Source organism: Nerophis ophidion, linkage group LG18, assembly GCF_033978795.1.
Source record: "Nerophis ophidion isolate RoL-2023_Sa linkage group LG18, RoL_Noph_v1.0, whole genome shotgun sequence".
Lineage (NCBI taxonomy): Eukaryota > Metazoa > Chordata > Actinopteri > Syngnathiformes > Syngnathidae > Nerophis > Nerophis ophidion.
In genome coordinates, this window is record NC_084628.1 from 5,187,255 (window position 1) to 5,211,236 (window position 23,982).

Below are 23,982 nucleotides of genomic sequence, written 5' to 3' on the forward strand. Positions count from 1 at the left end.
TCCACCTGCAAGATTAAACATTTTGTGGAGGCACTCCCAGATTGCAAATGAAACTACCCATACCCCACCCTCTCCAAAATCAATCATTCAATGTTTATTTATATAGCCCTAAATTACAAGTGTCTCAAAGGGCTGCACAAACCACTACGACATCCTCTGTAAAACCCACATAAGGGCAAGGAAAACTCCCACCCAGTGGGCAAGGAGAACTCACACCCAGTAGGAGTATAACTTGTATCTTTTTAAGATAGATATCTTTAAGTCATTGGCGCATTTTTTTTACAGAGGCGGTCGAAAATAAACTTGAAAAACACTATTTAGGTTCACCCTGTCACATTAGGTACAAATGCACAATTGCCATAACCTGACTCTCGCCAGATCCTTGTAGTTCGCTGAGCTCCACACAAGGATCTGGGACTTCTCAAGAGGAGTTGTATTTCAGAAGACGGGGCCTTGTAAAAAAAATGTGGTTGGATAAACCACTTCTCCATTATCTTGAATTAGATTAGATTAGATGGATTAGATAGTACTTTATTTATTCCTTCAGGAGAGTTCCTTCAGGAAAATTACAATTTTCAGCCCAATCCCATTCAAGATCAGACAAACATTAAAGGGAGACAGAACAGGATCGCTGACGGGTCTGCCGGCCTGTTCTGTCTCCCTGTAATGTTTGTCTGATCTTGAATGGGATTGTGCTGAAAATTTTAATTTTCCTGAAGGAACTCTCCTGACGGAATAAATAAAGTACTATCTAATCTAATCTAATCCAAACGTTTGGGAACTGAGGAAACTAATTGTTGAAGCTTTGAAAGTGGAATTCTTTCCCATTCTTGTTTTGGATTAGATTAGATAGATTAGATAGTACTTTATTTATTCTGTCAGGAGAGTTCCTTCAGGAAAATTACAATTTTCAGCACAATCCCATTCAAGATCAGACAAACATTAAAGGGAGACAGAACCGGATCGCTGACGGGTCTGCCGGCTTCCAGCGCCCCTTACAAAAAAAGATGAGATACAGGTAAACAAGGGGGGGAGAAAAAAATAGAAGATAAAATAAAAAAAATCGGTCTTAGCCTGGGCCTTGGAGAGGGGGTGCAGACTGAGGCCAAGGGGAAAAAAACAACAACTCCTAGCCATAGTACACATCCCTCTTACATGTGTGTAAGAGGGAAACATCAAACATCAAAGAACACAGAGGACATTAAAGCAGCAGATACAACCAGACACTTCTACATACAGCTATGAATAAAAAGTAAAAGAAACACAGAATGACGTGCTACTTCAACCAATCACATCAAAATCAACCCATGACGCCGGGAAATCCAAAACATAACAGCTGACAATTTGTATAACGACAGAGCGAAAAGTTAGAGAACTTTTACTGAAACAACGTAGCAAAGTCAGTAGACGATCGATGGGGCAAAACAGTTGCAACAGCAGAATCCATGTCAATACCGCTATTTTTGTTTGAAACAGTCGCTTCGCCGCTACGTCACAGCTATGAAATCCCGCCCGGCGATCCTGGTCGGTTCGTTATATTTTGCTATCTTGAAGGAGTTTGTAACGCCCTCGAGCCCAGATCCTTGTGTGGAGCACAGCAAACTACAAGGATCTGGCGAGAGTTGATTGATTCTGACAAAAAAAAACCCAGCCATTTTTAACAGCATTTATGTCATTGTATAACTCATGTCTGTTTTATTAAGCTCATGCTAATATAAGATAAAAATAATACTAACCTTTTTTGTGTTTACGTACTGCTTGAAGCAGAGGGAGAGGTGCTTTTCTCCCTCTGGCTCAGCGCTTTACTAAATGTCCAAATAAGTATGTCCACCTTGGGCTGATGTCACAACGTAGTCGGACTGCCAAACCCCGCAAACAGGCAAGCAAAACTTGGTGCGAGCTCATGCCAAAAATGCCAAAACCTTTATTTTATGCTTAAGTTGTTAAACACGAGTTTTAAGTTTAAAAATCAGAGAAGACTATTAAATCTGCGTTCAAAGGACTCCGGCTTATTAGTGATCCCCAAAGCCCAAATAAAGTCTGCGGGCTGTAGAGCTTTTTCATTTCGGGCTCCAGTACTCTGGAATGCCCTCCCGGTAACAGTTCGAGATGCCACCTCAGTAGAAGCATTTAAGTCTCACCTTGAAACTCATTTGTATACTCTAGCCTTTAAATAGACTCCCTTTTTAGACCAGTTGATCTGCCGTTTCTCTTCTTTTTCTTCTATGTCCCACTCTCCCTTGTGGAGGGGGTCCGGTCCGATCCGGTGGCCATGTACTGCTCGCCTGTGTATTGGCTGGGGACATCTCTGCGCTGCTGATCAGCCTCCGCTTGGGATGGTTTCCTACTGGCTCCGCTGTGAACGGGACTCTCGCTGCTGTGTTGGATCCGCTTTGGACTGGACTCTCGCGACTGTGTTGGATCCATTATGGATTGATCTTTCACAGTATCATGTTCTCATATGTTCTCATAGTCATCAGTATCATCAGTATCACAGTATCATGTTCTCATAGTCATTGTCACCGACGTCCCACTGGGTCATTATTGTCACCGATGTCCCACTGGGTGTGAGTTTTCCTTGCCCTTATGTGGGCCTACCGAGGATGTCGTAGTGGTTTGTGCAGCCCTTTGAGACACTAGTGATTTAGGGCTATATAAGTAAACATTGATTGATTGATTGATTGATATTAACACACCAACAGATGAGATTTTAAATCACGTGCGTAGTTAGATACAATTATTTTTTGTTATCAGTTTTGCAGTTTATTGAATGGAGGTGTTAATTGAATCATTTACAGCAGGGGTGCCCATTACGTCGATCGCGATCGACTGGTCGATCTCGGAGGGTGTGTCAGTCGATCTCAAGCCAGGCATTAAAAAATGTACATAAAAATGAGCAATCATCAATCATACCAAGACTTCACTTTCGTCAGTTGTTTGACATTCTCGGCACCCGAGGATCTTGTGAGATGACGCTGGCTGCTGCGAGCTCATATTTCAGAAAAAAATCACTAACAGGGCGGACGCAGAGAAACACATTTTATTTCTAGAGACTCCGTACCTACTGTCAAAACTCTAAAGACCGACTGCACAGTTCCTGTCTTCACCATAAAAGACCTGTTTCATCCTGCCTGTGCTAACAAAATAAGAGTCTCAGAAAGCTAGCAAGCTACGGAGTTTGATGCCAATGTATTTCTCCCCCGCCCTCAGCGACCGCTTTCTCACTTGCTTGCCCACCCGCACACTCACTGACGTCACTCACCTGCTGCCAGACATTAAAGGGCCACACACATATGCTACTCTCATAACAAAGTGTTTAAAAACCAGTATGCAAGTTGGACAAATGAGATGCCAAATCCAACCACTTTCATGTGGTATTGGACAGAAAGGAGGACTTTTTCTTTTCCTCCATTTGAAAATGCGGACGTTATCAGCACCACTGTCTAATTCCAATCAATGCAAGTCATCAGAATCAGGTAATACACCAACTTATATTCTTGTCTTCGTGAAAGAAAGGAATCTATGTGTGTTAAACATGCTTGTATTATCATTAAACACCATTAACTTGTTAACAAAAATGTCTCTTTCATAAATAAATAAATATAAATTATAAATAGGAATGAGGTAGATCTCCTCGACTTGGTCAATTGAAAAGTAGCTTGCCTGCAGAAAAAGTGTGAGCGCCCCTGATTTACAGTGTCCTCAGTTAGAGATGTCCGATAATGGCTTTTTTGCCCATATCCGATATTCCGATATTGTCCAACTCTTAATTACCGATTCCGATTTCAACCGATACCGATATATACGGATGTGGAATTAACCCATTATTATGCCTAATTTTGTTTTGGTGCCCCGCTGGATGCATTAAACAACGTAACAAGGTTTTCCAAAATAAATCAACTCAAGTTATGGAAGAAAATGCCAACATGGCACTGCCATATTTATTATTGAAGTCACAAAGTGCATTATTTTTTTAAACTTGCCTCGAAACAGCAGCTTGGAATTTGGGACATTCTCTCCCTGAGAGAGCATGAGGAGGTTGAGGTGGGGGGGAGGGGTCGTAGGGGGTAGCGGGGGGGTGTATATTGTAGCGTCCCGGAAGAGTTAGTGCTGCAATGGATTCCGGGTATTTGTTCTGTTGTGTTTATGCTGTGTTACGGTGCGGATCTTTTCCCGAAATTTGTTTGTCATTGTTGTTTGGTGTTGCTTCACAGTGTGGCGCATATTTGTAACAGTGTTAAAATTGTTTATACGGCCACCCTCAGTGTGACCTGTATGGATGTTGACCATGTATGCCTTGCATTCACTTGTGTGTGTTAAAAGCCGTGGATATTATGTGATCGGGCCGGCACGCAAAGGCAGTCTCTTTAAGGTTATTGCCGCTCTGTACTTCTCCCTACGTCCGTGTACCACTCCGTACAGCGGCGTTTTAAGAAGACATACGTTTTACTTTTTTAAAACCTATACCGATAATTTCCGATATTACATTTCAAAGCATTTACCGGCCGATAATATCGTCAGTCGGGACATCTCTATCCGCAGTGGTATTGTACAGTACTAATGCAGTACAGTGGTATCGTATTTTTTGGACTATTAGTTGCAGTTTTTTTCATAGTTTGGCCGCGAATGCGACTTATACTCAGAGCGACTTATGTGTGAAATTATTACCACATTACCGTAAAATATCAAATAATATTATTGATCTCATTCACGTAAGACTAGATGTATAAGATTTCATTGGATTTAGCAATTAGGAGTGACAGATTGTTTGCTAAACGTTTATCATGTTCTATATGTTATAGTTATTTGAATGACTCTTACGTTAACATAGCAGGCACCTTCTCCGTTGGTTGTTTATGTGTCATATAACGTACACTTATTCAGCCTGTTGTTCACTATTCTTTATTTATTTGAAATTGCCTTTCAAATGTCTATTCTTAGGGCTTCACGGTGGCAGAGGGGTTAGTGTGTCTGCCTCACAATACGAAGGTCCTGCAGTCCTGAGTTCAAATCCAGGCTCGGGATCTTTCTGTGTGGAGTTTGCATGTTCTCCCCGTGAATGCGTGGGTTCCCTCCGGGTACTCCGGCTTCCTCCCACTTCCAAAGACATGCACCTGGGGATAGGTTGATTGGCAACACTAAATTGGCCGAAGTGTGTGAATGTGAGTGTGAATGTTGTCTGTCTATCTGTGTTGGCCCTGCGATGAGTTGGCGACTTGTCCAGGGTGTACCCCGCCTTCCGCCCGATTGTAGCTGAGATAGGCGCCCCGAAAGGGAATACGCGGTAGAAAATGGATGGAAATGGATGTCTATTCTTGGTGTTGGGTTGTATCAAAAAAAATTCCCCAAAAGTGCGACCTATATGTTTTTTTCCTTCTTTATTATGCATTTCCTTCTTTATTATGCATTTTCGGCAGGTGCGACTTATATTTCGAAAAATACGGTATACCCATTCTTTCGGGAGCCCATCTCAGAGCTAAGTTTTAACATAGCATTGACAGAGACTTGTCTGCTTTCTTTTGTGTTACACTTGTTTTGAATAGGAGACCTATTAAAACAACACAATTTAGGATTTTCTGTTTAATGTAGCTAAATTAGCCATCCCACCTAGACACTTTGCAGTGGAAATGCAAGCCATGGTGTACCATGATGAACTGAGTTGGACGCTACAGAAATTGCGATAGGCACCAGAATAATCCACTTTCCACAAAGAGTGAAGGCAGAGTGTGAGGCTTTTCCTGCCACAGTATAGCAGCTCTTCAGTATGAGTGAGAAAAGCCTACGCAGATCATCGCTGCTCTTGTCTACAATCTGGGTTTTATTTTGGTTTTTTTGTGCATAGTAGATTTGGGAGTGAAGATTGCAGTCAGCAAACTAGTATGTGTGTGCCTATATAGCTTGAAGAGCATTTCATTAAAAAAAAAAAAGAAAGACACACTAGAAAACTAATTAAAAAAACACAAATTTCTAACATATTCCGGTGCAAAACGTGTCACTCATCCTGCATTAAATTTGAGTTACTGAAACGGTGTCCCCATTTTACTGGTTCTATTCTAAACATTCATTTCCATTCAAAATTCTTAATAGTATTAGCAGTGTGCTCAAACAATGGACTTTAATGGTAGAAATTGAAATAATCAGTTTCAGGGTTGAATTACAGAACATTTTATTAACACTTTAACTAATGTTGGGATAAACCACAATGCTTCGGTGAGTGTACGGCACACTCACTCGCTGTATCGACACTGCACTGACATTGTTCGCGTTTCATAATGGTCCCCCGCCATCTGCTGGATTAAAAAAGTCACTACATTTGACCTCAGAATAAAATTAATTGTTTGTTCATTAAGATGCCTGTTAGTGGCTGCAATAGTAGTGGCTATTTGTCCTGGAGTCGAACATTTCCAAAATACTTTGATTCTGTACATTTACAACATTAAGGCAAAAGAGAATACACACATATTCTTGATTGATTGATTGATATTTTTATTAGTAGATTGCACAGTACAGTACATATTCCGTACAATTGACCTCTAAATGGTAACACCCGAATAAGTTTTTCAACTTGTTTAACCTTCCTCTTGTGTTAGCTTTCTGTTACCATCTCTTATGTTAACGGGTCGGTTTTGACCCATGTCTTAAATCAGCTGTAAAATACACTAAAAACAATTATCTGTCATCCAATTTGTTTCTCATCTCTTGGTTACCTCGTTAGGCTTCCTTATCCTTGAAAATATTGGTTTTAATATTTTTGGTTTGGGCCATTGGGCCATTTTTTGTCAGTATACCCCTCGATTTCAATTTTTAAAAATGGTAAAACGAACCTCAAGAGAATCATATAAATAAAAAAAAAGGTTGTTGTGTTACCCAACTATTACTAAGGGGTATTAGAACACATCTCTTAAATGAATGTGTTTTATTTATTTTTTTAATTTTAAGAATTTTAACTATAGTAACATCTATGGTGTTACGGGTCAATTTTGACCCATATATATTTACTTCAAGAAAAAGGCTAAAAAGTATTTTTTTTCAGCAACAGAAATCCAACATCAGAGAAACAACAACCAATCAAGCAAATGAAACCAAGAGAAATAGATTACTAGTTCCAAAACTAATAAAAAAACAAAATCAGAGTGGCAAAAAGTGACACTTTTAGTGTCCGTCTTTTGTTTGTTTTTGTACAGGATAACAAGGTAAAATGAGAATCCACTAAAGCTCACATGATTGGGAGAGGAGCTGGCTGTCAGTGTGTTCAGTTTTGGCTCTTATCATTGCTTTATCATCTTATTTTTATAACCGGGTCGAAACCGACCCTAACAACACCAAGGGCATAATTTCTACCAGAGCATTTTATAATTTAGTGAAAAAAATTAAAATGTTTTATTTTGTTGACAAAGAGGTTCCTGACAAAGTCAAAAAGCTTTGATGCAAAAAAATAAATGTATGTGGTGTTTTTATGCATTTAAAAACTAAAACGGGTCGGTGCCGACCCTAACACAAGACGAAGGTTAAGTCGGGGTCCACGTTAATCAATTCATGGTAAATTCATACATGACAATACCACCACATTCAATAGAGAACAGCTCCACAATAATTACAAACAATAGCATTACACAATAACCATGAACGTACAAATTTGGAAGGAGAAGTACAGATTGTTTGCATGCAATCAAGTTGAAAACCAAACATAGTGCAATAAGATCATTTCAGTTATTCTCGTGTAAATTTTAACAAGTGTTTTGATTTTTTCTAAAATCAAAGTTTCAGAATTAAGCATTTATGTATGTATGTTTGTGTATATATAATGTATATGTGTGTGTGTATATATATATGTATGTATGTACAGTGGGGCAAAAAAGTATTTAGTCAGCCAGCGATTGTGCAAGTTCTCCCACTTAAAATGATGACAGAGGTCTGTAATTTTCATCATAGGTACACTTCAACTGTGAGAGACAGAATGTGAAAAAAAAATCCAGGAATTCACATTGTAGGAATTTTAAAGAATTTATTTGTAAATTATGGTGGAAAATAAGCATTTGGTCAACCATTCAAAGCTCTCACTGATGGAAGGAGGTTTTGGCTCAAAATCTCACGATACATGGCCCCATTCATTCTTTCCTTAACACGGATCAATCGTCCTGTCCCCTTAGCAGAAAAACAGCCCCAAAGCATGATGTTTCCACCCCCATGCTTCACAGTAGGTGTGGTGTTCTTGGGATGCAACTCAGTATTCTTCTTCCTCCAAACACGACGAGTTGAGTTTATACCAAAATGGATACATGGATGATACAGCAGAGGATTGGGAGAATGTCATGTGGTCAGATGAAACCAAAATAGAACTTTTTGATACAAACTCAACTCGTCGTGTTTGGAGGAAGAAGAATACTGAGTTGCATCCCAAGAGCACCAAACCTACTGTGAAGCATGGGGGAGGAAACATCATGCTTTGGGGCTGTTTTCGCGGCTTTTTTGTGCAAATAATCATTAACTTCAAATTGTATGGCAGCAACAAATTGCAAAAAAGTTGTCACAGGGGCATTTTTACCACTGTGTTTCATGGCCTTTCCTTTTAACAACACTCAGTAAACGTTTGGGAACTGAGGAGACCAATTTTTGAAGATTTTCAGGTGAAATTCTTTCCATTTCTTGCTTGATGTACAGCCTAAGTCAGGGGTAGGGAACCTATGGCTCTAGAGCCAGATGTGGCTCTTTTGATGACTGCATCTGGCTCTCGGATAAATCTGAGCTAACATTCCTTAACACGATAAGTAATGAATAATTCCACTTGTAATCACAGTGTTAAAAATAGCGTTCAAAATATAAAACATTCGCATGATTTTTTATGTTCACAAAGTTGCGTTAATGGTAAGTAGTAATTTATTTATTATTTGTTAGTGTGGGGCTTGCCCTCCTGGGGGTTCTTCAGACCCCCAAGCACCGACATGAGAGCCTGTTTCAGGGTTACATTATTGTTTTATTTTTCAATAAGTCTCTCAGTTGCTTTCCTGCAATTGTATTTTTCTCTCTCTGGCTCCCGCCTCCACCCCGTCTCTCCTCCTGGTTGCTGCTTATAACAGAGCGACAGGTGATTAGATAACAAGGCCCAGGTGGGCCATCTACGCACCTGTCGCTGATTTCGAGGCAGGACCTGGGACACCCAAGTTTGCTGCAGGCCCACAGGCCACCCCCCCACCACAGTTAGCTTCAGAATAACAATTGTATTACAAAGAATAAGAGACCTAATATACTCTAGAAATGTGTGTCTTACTTAAGAATGCACGCGCTTAGTTGTGTTCAGTGTTAAAAAAATATTATATGGCTCTTATGGAAATACATTTTTAAATATTTGGCTTTCATGGCTCTCTCAGCCAAAAAGGCTCCCGAACCCTGGCCTAAGTTGTCGTATTTTACGCTTCATATTGCGCCACACATTTTCAATGGGAGACAGGTGGACTACGGGCAGGCCAGTCTAGTACGCGCACTCTTTTACTATGAAGCCACACTTTTGTAACACGTGGCTTGGCTGAAATAAGCCGGGACGTCCATGATAACGTTGCTTGGATGGCAACATATTTCTTTATTTTAGTTAAAAGGCAGAACTCTTGTGGCATTAACAAAGAACATCAAGCACAAAACAGAATTATTCCCTTCTTTATGCTATTGTGGATACTTTTTGCAGTTTGCTTTAACCAGAGGTGGGTAGTAACGCGCTACATTTACTCCGTTACATCTACTTGAGTAACTTTTGGGATAAATTGTACTTCTAAGAGTAGTTTTAATGCAACATACTTTTACTTGAGTATATTTATAGAGAAGAAACGCTACTTTTACTCCTCCATTTATCTACATTCAGCTCGCTACTGATTTTTATCGATCTGTTAATGCACACTTTGTTTATTTTGTTTTGTCAGACAGACCTTCAAAGTAGGATCTATCACATGCCTGCGTTTCACCAATCAAATGCCGTCACTGTTGACGTTTGACTCCGTTTCACCAATCAAACAGAGCCAGGCGGTCACATGATTAACTGCACACTTTTTTTTTATAAACCTTTATTTATAAATTTCAACATCTACAAACAGTTGAAAATAATAATCAAAGTAAGTACAAAAACAGTACAAAACCGTATAAAAACTGTACAAAGCAGCGCCAGGGGGTTGTAAATTCAAAGTAACTAAAATAGAATGCAAAAAATATATATACATAAAATAAACAAAGTGCTAAGCCATCGGCTCACTCAATCTCAGTAAATAACTTAAATTTAGAACACAGAATCATCGTTTTCACAGTTTTTTGGTTGTTAGAGGTAGAGTGTTTTAATGTAGAGTTCTAAATCTTTTTTTAAAGGCACAAAAAACAGGTCGGGTATTGAGAAACTTATATTTATGAATATAAAACTTAGTCAATAGTATAATGAGGTTGCAAAGGTAAAATTCATTTTTAAATTTTTTTTTCAATACAGTGTAAAACCAAATATATATATTATTTAATATATATTATTGTTTTAGTTGCTTATGAGATATTCCTGGCTCTGAATTTGTTCATTGCTATTTTTATGTTTTTGTGCATTACTTGTTGCCGTCATCATTAAACGAACAGGTTACTCATCAGTTACTCAGTACTTGAGTAGTATTTTCACAACATACTTTTTACTTTTACTCAAGTAAATATTTGGGTGAGTACTCCTTACTTTTACTTGAGTAAACCTTTTTGAAACTAAGAACTACTTCTTTGGTACTGATTAATGCGAAGGGCTACCAGTTTGATACACACTTAAATAAATTGCCAGAAATAGCCAATTTGCTCAATTTACCTTTTTTATATATATATATATATATATATATATATATGTATATATAGGTATTTCTGTCCGTCATTCCGTCGTACATTTTTTTTCCTTTCATGAAAGGTTTTTTGTAGAGAATGAATGATGAAAAAACACTTAATTGAACGGTTTAAAAGAGGGGAAAACAGGAAAAAAAAGAAAATTTTATTTTGAAACATAGTTTATCTTCAATTTCGACTCTTTAAAATTCAAAACTCTATTGAAAAAATGAATAGAAAAACTAGCTAATTTGAATCTTTTTGAAAAAATAAAAAAAATAATTTATGGAAGTTTTCCTGATTAAGATTCATTTTAGAATTTTGATGACATGTTTTAAATAGGTTAAAATCCAACCTGCACTTTGTTAGAATATATAACAAATTGAACCAAGCTATATTTCGAACAAAGACAAATCATTATTTCTGCTAGATTTTCCAGAACAAAAATTTTAAAAGAAATTCAAAAGATTTTGAAATAAGATTTAAAGTTGATCCTAAAGATTTTTTAGATTTGCCAGAATATTTTTTTTTTATTTTAATCAAAATATTTTACAAATATTCTTCGTCGAAAAAACAGAAGCTAAAATGAAGAATTAAATCATCATTTATTTATTATTCTTTACAATAAATAAAATAAATTGACTTGGACATTGTCAGGAAAGAAGAGGAAGGAATTTAAAAGGTAAAAAGGTATATGTGTTTAAAAATCCTAAAATCATTTTTAAGGTTGTATTTTTTTCTCTAAAATTGTCTTTCTGAAAGTTATAAGAAGCAAAGTAAAACAATAAATGAATTTATTTAAACAAGTGAAGACCAAGTCTTTAAAATATTTTCTTGGATTTTCAAATTCTATTTGAGTTTTTTCTCTCTTAGAATTAAAAATGTCGAGCAAAGCGAGACCAGCTTGCTAGTAAATAAATAAAAAAATTTAAAAATAGAGGCAGCTCACTGGTAAGTGCTGCTATTTGAGATATTTTTACAACAGGCCAGCGGGCGACTCATCTGGTCCTTACGGGCTACCTGGTGCCCGCGGGCACCGCGTTGGTTACCCCTGCTCTAAAGTAAAAACCCCGTTTCCATATGAGTTGGGAAATTGTGTTAGATGTAAATATAAAGGGAATACAATGATTTGCAAATCCTATTCAACCCATATTCAGTTGAATATGCTACAAAGTCAACATATTCGATTTCAAACTCATAAACATTTTTTTTTACAAATAATCATTAACTTTAGAATTTGATGCCAGCAACACGTGACAAAGAAGTTGGGAAAGGTGGCAATAAATACTGACAAAGTTGAGGAATGCTCATCAAACACTTATATGGAACGTACCACAGGTGTGCAGGCTAATTGGGAACAGGTGGGTGCCATGATTGGGTATAAAAGCAGCTTCCATGAAATGCTAAGTAATTCACAAACAAGGATGGGGTGAGGGTCACCACTTTGTAAGCAAATTGTCGAACAGTTTTGGAACAACATTTCTCAACGAGCTATTGCAAGGAATTTAGGGATTTTACCATCTACGGTCCGTAAAATCATCAAAGTTCAGAGAATCTGGAGAAATCACTGCATTTAAGCCATGATATTACGGACTTTGGATCCCTCAGGCGGTACTGCATCAAAAACCGACATCAGTGTGTAAAGGATATCATCACATGAGCTCAGGAAGACTTCATAAAACCACTGTCAGTAACTACAGTTGGTCGCTACATCTGTAAGTGCAAGTTAAAATTCTACTACGCAAAGCCAAACCCATTTATCAACAACATCCTGAAACGCCGCCGGCTTGGCTGGGCCCAAGCTCACCCAAGATTGACTGATGCAAAGTGGAAAGGTGTTCTGCGGTCTGACGAGTCCACATTTCAAATTTATATATGGAAACAGAGGACGTGGTGTCCTCCCGAACAAAGAGGAAAATAACCATTCGGATTGTTATAGGCGCAAATTTCAAAAGCCAGCATCTGTGATGGTATGGGGGTGTATTAGTGCCCAAGGCATGGGTAACTTACACATCTGTGATGGTATGGGGGTGTATTAGTGCCCAAGGCATGGGTAACTTACACGTCTGTGATGGTATGAGGGTGTATTAGTGCCCAAGGCATGGGTAACTTACACATCTGTGATGGTATGGGGGTGTATTAGTGCCCAAGGCATGGGTAACTTACACATCTGTGATGGTATGGGGGTGTATTAGTGCCCAAGGCATGGGTAACTTACACATCTGTGATGGTATGGGGGTGCATTAGTGCCCAAGGCATGGGTAACTTACACATCTGTGATGGTATGGGGGTGCATTAGTGCTCAAGGCATGGGTAACTTACACATCTGTGATGGTATGGGGGGGTATTAGTGCCCAAGGCATGGGTAACTTACACATCTGTGATGGTATGGGGGTGTATTAGTGCCCAAGGCATGGGTAACTTACACATCTGTGATGGTATGGGGGTGTATTAGTGCCCAAGGCATGGGTAACTTACACATCTGTGATGGTATGGGGGTGTATTAGTGCCCAAGGCATGGGTAACTTACACATCTGTGATGGTATGGGGGTGTATTAGTGCCCAAGGCATGGGTAACTTACACATCTGTGATGGTATGGGGGTGTATTAGTGCCCAAGGCATGGGTAACTTACACATCTGTGATGGTATGGGGGTGTATTAGTGCCCAAGGCATGGGTAACTTACACATCTGTGAAGGCACCATTAATGCTGAATGGTCCATACAGGTTTTGGAGCAGCGTATGTTGTCATCCAACCAACGTTATCATGGACGCCCCTGCTTATTTCAGCAAGACAAGTGTTACAACAGCGTGGCTTTGTAAAAAAAGAGTGCGGGTACTTTCCTGGCCCGCCTGCAGTCCAGACATGTCTCCCATCGAAAATGTGTGGCTCATTACGAAGCGTAAAATACTTAAACCCTGAACGACTGAACCTCTACATAAAACAAGAATGGTGTTGTGATCCGATGGTCGGATCATCACCATATTGTTGTTTTTGTTCCATTTTTATATCACTCTGCGGTTTGACATGCTTAGTTCCTGTTTTGTTCGTTTCCATGGTCACTCATTAGTTTCAGCTGCTACTACCTTTTCCAGCACACCTGTGTTTACTAATCACCACCTGTTTATAAGCCAGCGTTTTCTGTTCACTCATTGTCGGATCTTAGTTTGTTCACATACATCTCTTTATGACTTGTCTCTCACTCTCGTTTTCGCGAGCTCTCACGCTAAGCTTTATTTTATTCCTAGCTTTCACGCTAGTTGTTTTGTGTTTCCTTTTGTGTACCTTTGTGCCAAATGTTTGTGTTTCGGCTAGTTTGACTTAGCTTTCCATGCTAGCGCTTTTATTTGCCTTTTCTATTTGTACCAGTGTTTTTGTTCATAGCTCCTTTTGTTTAATAAATCCCTTAGTTCTTACCTTTTTTGCTGTGTTCTTGCTGACGCATCCACGGAGGACCGAATCCGGCATTACAATGCCACACAAGTGTAACAAATGGGAAAGAATTCCACTTTCAAAGCTTCAACAATTAGTTTCCTCAGTTCCCAAACGTTTATTGAGTGTTGTTAAAAGAAAAGGTGATGTAACACAGTGGTGAACATGCCCTTTCCCAACTACTTTGGCACGTGTTGCAGCCACTAAATTCTAAGTTCATTATTATTTGCAAAAAAAATAAATAATCAAATATCTTGTCTTTGTAGTGCATTCAACTGAATATGGGTTGAAAAGTATTTGCAAATCATTGTATTCCGTTTATATTTACATCTAACACAATTTCTCAACTCATATGGAAACGGTGGCAGAGGGGTTAGTGCATCTGCCTCACAATACGAAGGTCCTGCAACCTGGGTTCAAATCCAGGCTCGGGATCTTTCTGTGTGGAGTTTGCATGTTCTCCCCGTGACTGCGTGGGTTCCCTCCGGGTACTCCGGCTTCCTCCCACTTCCAAAGACATGCACCTGGAGATAGGTTGATTGGCAACACTAAATTGGCCCTAGTGTGTGAATGTTGTCCGTCTATCTGTGTTGGCCCTGCGATGAGGTGGCGACTTGTCCAGGGTGTACCCCGCCTTCCGCCCGATTGTAGCTGAGATAGGCGCCAGCGCCCCCCGCAACCCCGAAAGGGAATAAGCGGTAGAAAATGGATGGATGGATGTATTCCGTTTATATTTACATCCAACACAATTTACCAACTCATACGGAAACGGTGGAAGAGGGGTTAGTGCATCTGCCTCACAATACGAAGGTCCTGCAGTTCTGGGTTCAAATCCAGGCTCGGGATCTTTCTGTGTGGAGTTTGCATGTTCTCCCCGTGAATGCGTGGGTTCCCTCCGGGTACTCCGGCTTCCTCCCACTTCCAAAGACATGCACCTGGAGATAAGTTGATTGGCAACACTAAATTGGCCCTAGTGTGTGAATGTTGTCTGTCTATCTGTGTTGGCCTTGGATGAGGTGGCGACTTGTCCAGAGTGTGCCCCGCCTTCCGCCCGATTGTAGCTGAGATAGGCGCCAGCGCCCCCCGCAACCCCGAAAGGGAATAAGCGGTAGAAAATGGATGGATGGATGGATGTTTTTCGTTTATATTCACATCTAACACAATTTCCCAACTCATATGGAAACGGTGGTAGAGGGGTTAGTGCATCTGCCTCACAATACGAAGGTCCTGCAACCTAGGTTCAAATCCGGGATCTTTCTGTGTGGAGTTTGCATGTTCCCTCCGGGTACTCCGGCTTCCTCCCACTTCCAAAGACATGCACCTGGGGATAGGTTGATTGGCAACACTAAATTGTGTGAATGTGAGTGTGAATGTTGTCTGTCTATCTGTGTTGGCCTTGGATGAGGTGGCGACTTGTCCAGAGTGTACCCCGCCTTCCGCCCGATTGTAGCTGAGATAGGCGCCAGCGCCCCCCGCAACCCCGAAAGGGAATAAGCGGTAGAAAATGGATGGATGGATATGGAAACGGGGTTTGAACAGTACTCTTACTTGAGTACAATGTCTCTCTATTCTACCCACCTCCGGGTTTAACTATATCAATAAGTGTCAGGGATGTCTCCTAAATTACAGTTTTAATGTTAGAGCTCCCATTCTTGTGATAAAATGATGCGTAAAAGCGCGTAAACTAGCTTTCCAAGCCCAGTACGCGCGTCTGGTTCACCTCCTGTTGATTAGGACACCAGGGGTGGGGCGAAGGCGCTCCGTCCCGGTAAGGGGCGGGGAGAACAGGCAGCAAAGGCGGTACTTTCTCCGCGGTTGGTTTGGCGGCGCCGGAGTGTGCGTGTTGATCGGGACCGGGGCTGGAGAGACCTGCTGGGGGGGGAAGCGTCAAGCCGCAAGAACCAGTCCAGTCCAGCACGGAGCTTCGCCTTCTTGGCAGACCTTGCCGCGCCGTGCGCTGCTGCTTCTTTCTGGAAGGGGACTGCACCACATTTCTGTCAACTAAAACTGCTTTTAATGGCATGTGGCTTGTAACTTTACTTCTGCTGTATTCTTTGCAAGAAGGTAGGCCATGGAAATGGTGTTTGTCTGCATGATGCGTCTGCTGAAGTTGCCTTTTTAGTTTTATTTTAAAGCTATTTTTTACCTGCAAATAACTGAACTTTTTCTTTTGGGTGTTTTTATTGATCTGCTCCTCCTTTTGTGGGTGCATCATCCAGCTTTTTTTGCGCCTCCTATTGATTTGTTGATGATATTTAGTCAAGATGATGAGAGGGAAGCAAGTTAAGAAGACACAAATCAATACGCACTTAATTCCGGAGTGCGTAAAATGGCCAAAATGCGTAAAAAAAAAAAGAGATTCGTTTACATAAAAGACGACGTTTTGCAGTTTTTTTTCCTTGCCTGAATATGGAGGATGTTGAAGAAGAAAGTGGAGGCTGATAATGATCATCCAGAGGGCGCACGGTGTGAATGGCCCCCCCACCCCCGGTGCCCTCTGGTTGTAGGCGTTTACGCGTAAAAGTCAACAGCAAAAAGGGACTTTATTATATTATTCCACTTTTACAAAACCTTATTTCCACGAGCAAGGGACAATAATATGTGGGGGTGATCCCGCAGCAACCTTTTTTTTTCATTTTGAAACTATTTTGAATAGAAAAAACGTCTAAAATCATGCGTAAAAGCCAGTAAGTTAGGGTAGCATAGAGGTCATTGTATTTTTATGGGAGGTGTGAGAGGTGCTGCTGGGATAATTGAATGTTTTTTTGGGGGGTGGGGGATAGTTAATGTGCTCAGTGGGATACTTTTAAGACAATCTTTTTCTTATTAATTGACTATTTTATCGATTAAACAAACAAACAAAGCAGAGAAAAGGGAGCGAGTGCATGCAGATGCAGTCGTTATCTGCCCTGCTCTAATTATTCAGCCTCCATTTTCTGTGGCACCAGATTCCACTGATTGGTTAAGCTTAAAATGCTGCAGATGAAGACCCTTATGCTTCTGCCTCTTCTGTGAAATAAAATAGTATACTTTTAATTGATAAGGTATAGGCCTCTGAAGGTGTGAGGGGGAAAGAACCATCCATTTATTTACGGCGTGCTTTGTTGTTTACACATCAGTGACATTGCAGTTGAAAATGAACAAAAAAACAAAACAAATGTCCTATTGAAGTTGATAAAGACGAGGGTGTGTTTTGTGGTTGTGGTCCCCATCCTTGGCCTTGGCTGTGCCCTCTGCCATGTATATTGAGGACTTGTGGTGTTCCTTTTCATTAGGTGCGTTTGTTTCATACACATTGTACATCACCGCCTTGTGACTGGCCAAGATGTGCAATATCAATATATATATATATATATATATATATATATATATATATATATATATATATATATATGTGTATGTATATATATATGTATGTATGTACGACTTGTGTGTGTTTATATATATATATATATGTGTGTGTGTGTATATATATATATATATATATATATATATAGTGTGTGTGTGTGTGTATATATATATATATAAATACTTTATGTATTCATATACTGTATGTATGTATATATGCATATATATATATACATATGGGTATATATGTGTGTATATATATACTGTATATGTGTATATATATGTGTGTGTGTGTATATATATATATATATATATACATGTGTGTTTGTGTATATAACTGTGTGTATATCTGTCTATATATATGTATATGTGTGTGTGTATACATATATGTATATATATACGTATATGTATGTATTTGTAATATATAGATGTATGTATATCTGTAAATATGTGTGTGTTTCTATATATATATATATATATATATATATATGTGTGTGTGTGTGTGCATATATATATATATATATATATATATACATACATTTATATATATATATACATGTATATGTGTATACATGCATATTATGTTTGTATATATGTATATATATGTATGTATGTATATGCATGTATATGTATATATATATATTTTTCAAATATATAGATGTATGTATATCTGTAAATATTTGTGTGTTTCTAGATATGTGTGTGTGTGTGTATATATATATATATATATATATATATATATGTGTATATGTGTATATATGCATATTATGTTTGTATGTATGTATGTATGTGTATATATATATATATGTATATATGTATGTGTCTGTGTGTGTGTGTGTATATGTATATATGTTTATATTTCTAATATATAGATGTATGTATATCTGTAAATGTGTGTATAAAATGTGTGTGTGTATACATACATGCGTGTGTGTATGTATATATATAAATGTGTGTGTATGTGTATATATATATATATATATATATATATATATATATATATATATATATATATATATATATATATATAATATATGCGTGTATGTATATATTTCAAATATATAGATGTGTGTATATATGTAAATGTGTGTGAGTGCATGCATAAAATGTGTGTGTGTGTATATATACTGTACATGTATATGTGTATACATCTATATGTATTTATACTGTGTATATATATTTATTTATTTAGAGTTTTGTGTGTGTCTGTGTGTGTGTGTGTGTGTGTGTGTGCGCGTGTGTGTGTGTGTGTGTGTGCGCGCACGCGTCTATGTGTGTGTCTATGCGGAGGAGGGCTGGGGGCGTCAAACAGCCATTGGAGCAGAAAGAGCGCCTGAGATGGGAGAGATGGAGATAACGCAGTGGAAAACAAACTTCCATGTCAGTTGTTGTTTTTCCAATGTCACGTTCCGCTCATTGTGCACGATTCAACCGCATATACAATCCCAGGTGCATTCTCTTTTGCATATTCTTAAAAAAAAAAAAAAAAACCCTTCACATGCAGTCAATTAACATGCATGCATACGCACCAGTACTGCGTATTTTCACATCAGGGCCGCGCCTGCTAGAATGGCTCATCGTTTTCTGCTTGCAGTGATGAGAAGCTCACCCAATCTTTTTATATTTTTTAAATAAATCCAGTATTTATGATGAGCACATCTACATCCCCTGCATGGTTTGTTTGCTATCAAACCCCAGCTTTGGGAGTGTGTTCGGGCCTGACAGGCCACAATGGAGCCTGTTTTTATTCATTATTTTTTTTTTTTTTTAAGAAATGATAACAAGTATTATGACACTGCTAAATAAGCAACATTTTGTGTTTGAAAAGAAATGGAGGTGCGGAGGGTGTGTGTCAGAGAGCTGCTTTTTGCCATGATTATTTCATCAGATAATATGATTCTAGATTCATCCAGTTTCAGTCGACAACCATGACATTAAACTGAACTGGTGGAATTTAATGCCGTAAAACTGTAGTTTTTAATTTTTTAAGTAAGCTTGGTACCTTATTTCACCTACTTATAATCCCCAATCGTCAACCACTTCTATCGGATTTAAAAACACTTTCTCATTCCCGTCCAAGTAGACCTGCTGTCTTTTTACGCATGTGTGTTCACACTAAGAGTCGAAAAGCACTTAATTGTGGGATGAGTCACAGTATAGTGCAGACCTATTCAACTAAATGGTTCTGGAGAGGGCATAAGGGGGATGGGGTACTTCTCCCTTTACTGTTGTTCTTGTTTTGTACATAATGACAACATAAAGCTCTGTCATATGTTCACATTTTTACCTCAACCAATTATTAATAGAGAAAACCTAGGAAGAGACTGCGAGAGCGGAGACCTCCACAAAGCCTCTCCTAACTCTACTGCTCGCTAGTGTTACCATATCTGAGTTATTGTGCAGAAATATGGGGAAATGTCTACAAATGTGCGCTACATTCGTTAACTGTGTTACAAAAAAGATCAATTAGAATTAAAACTTTCGTCAACTTTTAAAAAGAAGGGTTCAATCTCTCTCCTGTGGTAGTTTGAAGCCGACACAACAAACGCGCTCAGAGGAGATAATGTTTGAAAAAAGGTGACGGGTTTTTACAAAACTTGTTTTGAAGGGGTAATTGCTAACTTCCTGTTGATTTTTGCTGAAGGATGTAAATGAATGAAATGTAGGTCTAAGTCAGACCTACATAGAGGTTTTTGTTTCATGTTCCTATGACATTCTTAACGGAAGTTACAAGCAGTTTTGTCTGTGTTTTCTTACCAAGAGCAGTTTTGTCTGTTTAATTCCTAGAGGGCGCTAGAGCGCAATTTTTAATTGTTTTTATTTATTTATTAGATCACAATTTTCACTAGTCCTGATGTGTGTGTCCAGTTTGGTGAGTTTTGAAGCATTTTAAGGGGGTCAAATTACAGCTCAAAGAGGCAAAAATGAAAAATGTTTTTGAAATTTTTGTTTTGAAGTGGTTTTTGCCAACTTCCTGTGGATTTTTGCTGAAGGATGTCAGTGTATGAAATCTAGGTGTAAGTCAGACCTACATAGAGGTTTTTGTTTCATGTCTCTATGACATTCTTAACGGAAGTTACAAGCAGTTTTGTCTGTGTTTTTCTTAGGGGGCGCTAGAGCGCAATTTCGAGTTCTGTTTTTTTTTTTTGTTTTTTTTTAATTAGATGGCAATTTTCGCCAGTCCTGATGTGTGTGTCAAATATGGTGAGTTTTGAAGCATGTTAAGGGGGTCAAATTACAGCTCAAAGAGGCGGCGGAATAATAATGAATAATAATGATAATAAAACCTTAGAAATACAATAGGGTCCTCGGTCCCTAATAACACATAATGTTGGATATAGAGAACATACAAACCCTTTATTTATTGAGTCAAAATTATTAAAGTTTGGTGATTTGGTAAAATTGCTGACAGCTGAAATGATGTACAAAGCAAACTATAACCTGCTACCAAAGAATGTACAACAATTCTTCACCTCGGAGAAATATAACCTTTATAGAAAAATATAATTTAAAACATTTGTATGCACGTACATCACTTGGAACCTTTAGTATATCATAATGGGGAATTAAATAATGGAATGGATAAGTAATGAACTTTAACATTGTACTGATATGATCCAGTTTAAGAGGTTTTTTAAATTATTAGTGCTTACAAAGTACAAAGAAGAAGAATTACGAGAAATACTTTCAACCTTATTGAAAATAAGATATTCTGCATTTCAGTATGTTAACAATGACTGAATTAATTGATTACATATTACAAAACTGTTGTGTATGATATGAAAGTGAAACGATATGAATCTATTTCGGACATGAACACACTTACAATATAATACATCACACAAACTAAAGAAAGAAACTGTAAGGAATCCTAAAAAAATAATCCACAATTCAGAAAGTGAACCGGATCACACCCGGAATCAAATTACTTCTTCTTTATTTAATTGCTAACATTTTCTGAGAGTTTAATCAAAATCCGCCCTTACATTTTTGAGCTACGTTGCTAACTAATAAACAGTCAACCCACAATGAATACAAAAACTGGGCGACGGTAATTATTTGAAGGATAACTGAAATTGGTATGTCCGTGTGTGTTTGCTTTGTTCGTCTGTTGCAAGAGGGTTCACTCCTTGCATCTGTGTCAATCTGCCTGGCGTTTCTGTTCTGAAACGACATGAGATCAACAGAGTGAAGACTTTTGTCAGACCACCCCTCCCTTTGTCTCTGCGGGGGGAGGCAGGTCTGGGCCATGAACACACTTGTACGGTAAACGTAAGGAAACTGTGTAGAAAAAATCAGAATTACGTCCCGAAAAACTACTCACTTGACCCTTATCGCGTTTTCACATTTTAATTCATTAACTTAACAACTAATTAGCTCATTTACTAACTCTGGTGATGACATGTAGTTTAAAACTGAAGCACTTTCTTGGACAGGACTGTCAATTATCAACCTCGCAGTCGAATTGTCGGACATTAAACCCTTCAGCTTGTGATTTGATTTCGATTCTTGGAGTGATGACTTGATTCAGAATCAATTGACGATTCAACACAATTCTCAATTCAAACCAATTATTGCAATATATTATCTAGGCTTGAACTTAGACTTAGACAAACTTTATTGATCCACAAGGAAATTGTTCCTCGGTTACAAAGGATGGAAAGGATAATGCACACAAGGGCACAAAAAGAAGGTGAAAACAAAAGGTATAAAGTAGACTAAAATGTACCAAAGTAGCAATATAAAATATAATATATATGTAATATTTACATTAGAGAAGTCCGCTTTTTTGCCAATATCCGAAAAGTCCGATATTGTCCAACTCTTAATTACCGATTCCAATATCAACCGATACCGATATATACAGTCGTGGAATGAACACATTATTATGCTTAATTTGTTGTGATGCCCCACTGGACGCATTAATTATTGTAACAAGGTTTACCAAAATAAGAGCTCAACTTCACTCACTGCCATATTTATTATTGAAGTCACAAAGTGCATTATTTTTTTTAACATGGCTCAAAACAGCAGCTTGGAATTTGGGACATGCTCTCCTTGAGATAATCCTGATACCAACTACAACTATGGGAAATACTATACTTTGACTTTCACAAAGTGCATTATTTTTATTTAGTTTTTAAACATGCTACAAAAACAATGAAGGCACACAGCTTTAGTCCAGAGTATACTAGAGTAATAAAGTAGACAATAACAGTCTTTCTTTAGTGCAAGACTTCCTGGTATACTGTATAATAGGAAGTTATAAACTGGGTTAAATCTGCCCTGCTCGAACGTATTTGTATGAGTAACACAAATGTGCTGCAAGCTAGTGGTGAGTGCTTGAAGTGGCCTAGCAGTCAGCCAGAGCTTCTGAAATGCTGCATTGAGACAAGTGGCCTAGCCACACCAAACTCCACCGTAGCTTTTGCAGGCCGATATTATCGGACATCTCTAATTTACATTTTATATATACAATATATGATATATACTGGGATATCATATTTTTATATAATATCCCAATTACCAATTCATATTAGATTGCTATCATAAAAGTGGTCAGATAATAGACGGATATCATCTATTGCTGTATGGCGACTATAAATATTACAATACAACCTTTTCAAAACATGTTGCAGGTAACAAAAGCTCCCCTTGGCTGTTGAAGCATGACATTTATACGAAACGGTTGATTCTTGAAACAAAAAGACATTTTTTTTTACTAAATAATTTCACAAGTTTAAAAAAATCTATTTAGAATTATAATATTAAGAATCAGGGTTTTACTGTAAATATTTTTTTTTGAGTGCCCCCATTAAAAATAAACCCACTCATCCAACCATTTCACTGTTATGCTGATGACACCCAACTCTACATGCCCCTAAAGCTGACCAACACGCCGGATGGTAGTCAGCTGGAGGCGTGTCTTAATGAAATCAAACAATGGATGTCCGCTAACTTTTTGCAACTCAACGCCCAAAAAACGGAAATGCTGATTATCGGTCCTGCTAGACACCGAACTCTATTTAATAATACAACTTTAACATTTGACAACCAAACAATTAAACAAGGTGACTCTGTAAAAAATTTGGGTGTTATCTTCGACCCAACTCTCTCCTTTGAGGCACACATTAAAAGCGTTACTAAAACGGCCTTCTTTCATCTCCGTAATATCGCTAAAATTCGCTCCATTCTGTCCAGTAAAGACGCTGAGATCATTATCCATGCGTTTGTTACGTCTCGTCTCGATTACTGTAACGTATTATTTTCGGGTCTCCCCATGTCTAGCATTAAAAGATTACAGTTGGTACAAAATGCGGCTGCTAGACTTTTGACAAGAACAAGAAAGTTTGATCACATTACGCCTGTACTGGCTC

The 23,982-nt window shown here is 38.4% G+C and overlaps 1 protein-coding gene across 3 annotated transcripts in view; it reads left to right on the forward strand.

Moving 5' to 3' along the window:
* The first annotated feature begins 16,105 nt into the window (after positions 1–16,105).
* Positions 16,106–23,982, forward strand: part of dscaml1 (Down syndrome cell adhesion molecule like 1) — a 426,233-nt gene continuing 418,356 nt past the window's right edge. For all 3 annotated transcript variants that reach the window (XR_009802713.1, XM_061878592.1, XM_061878593.1), the window contains exon 1: positions 16,106–16,321. Coding sequence is in view for 2 of the 3 variants with exons in the window: in XM_061878592.1 (XP_061734576.1) it covers positions 16,279–16,321 (43 nt within the window). In the remaining variant the exon portion in view is untranslated. The remainder of the gene's footprint in view (positions 16,322–23,982) is intronic.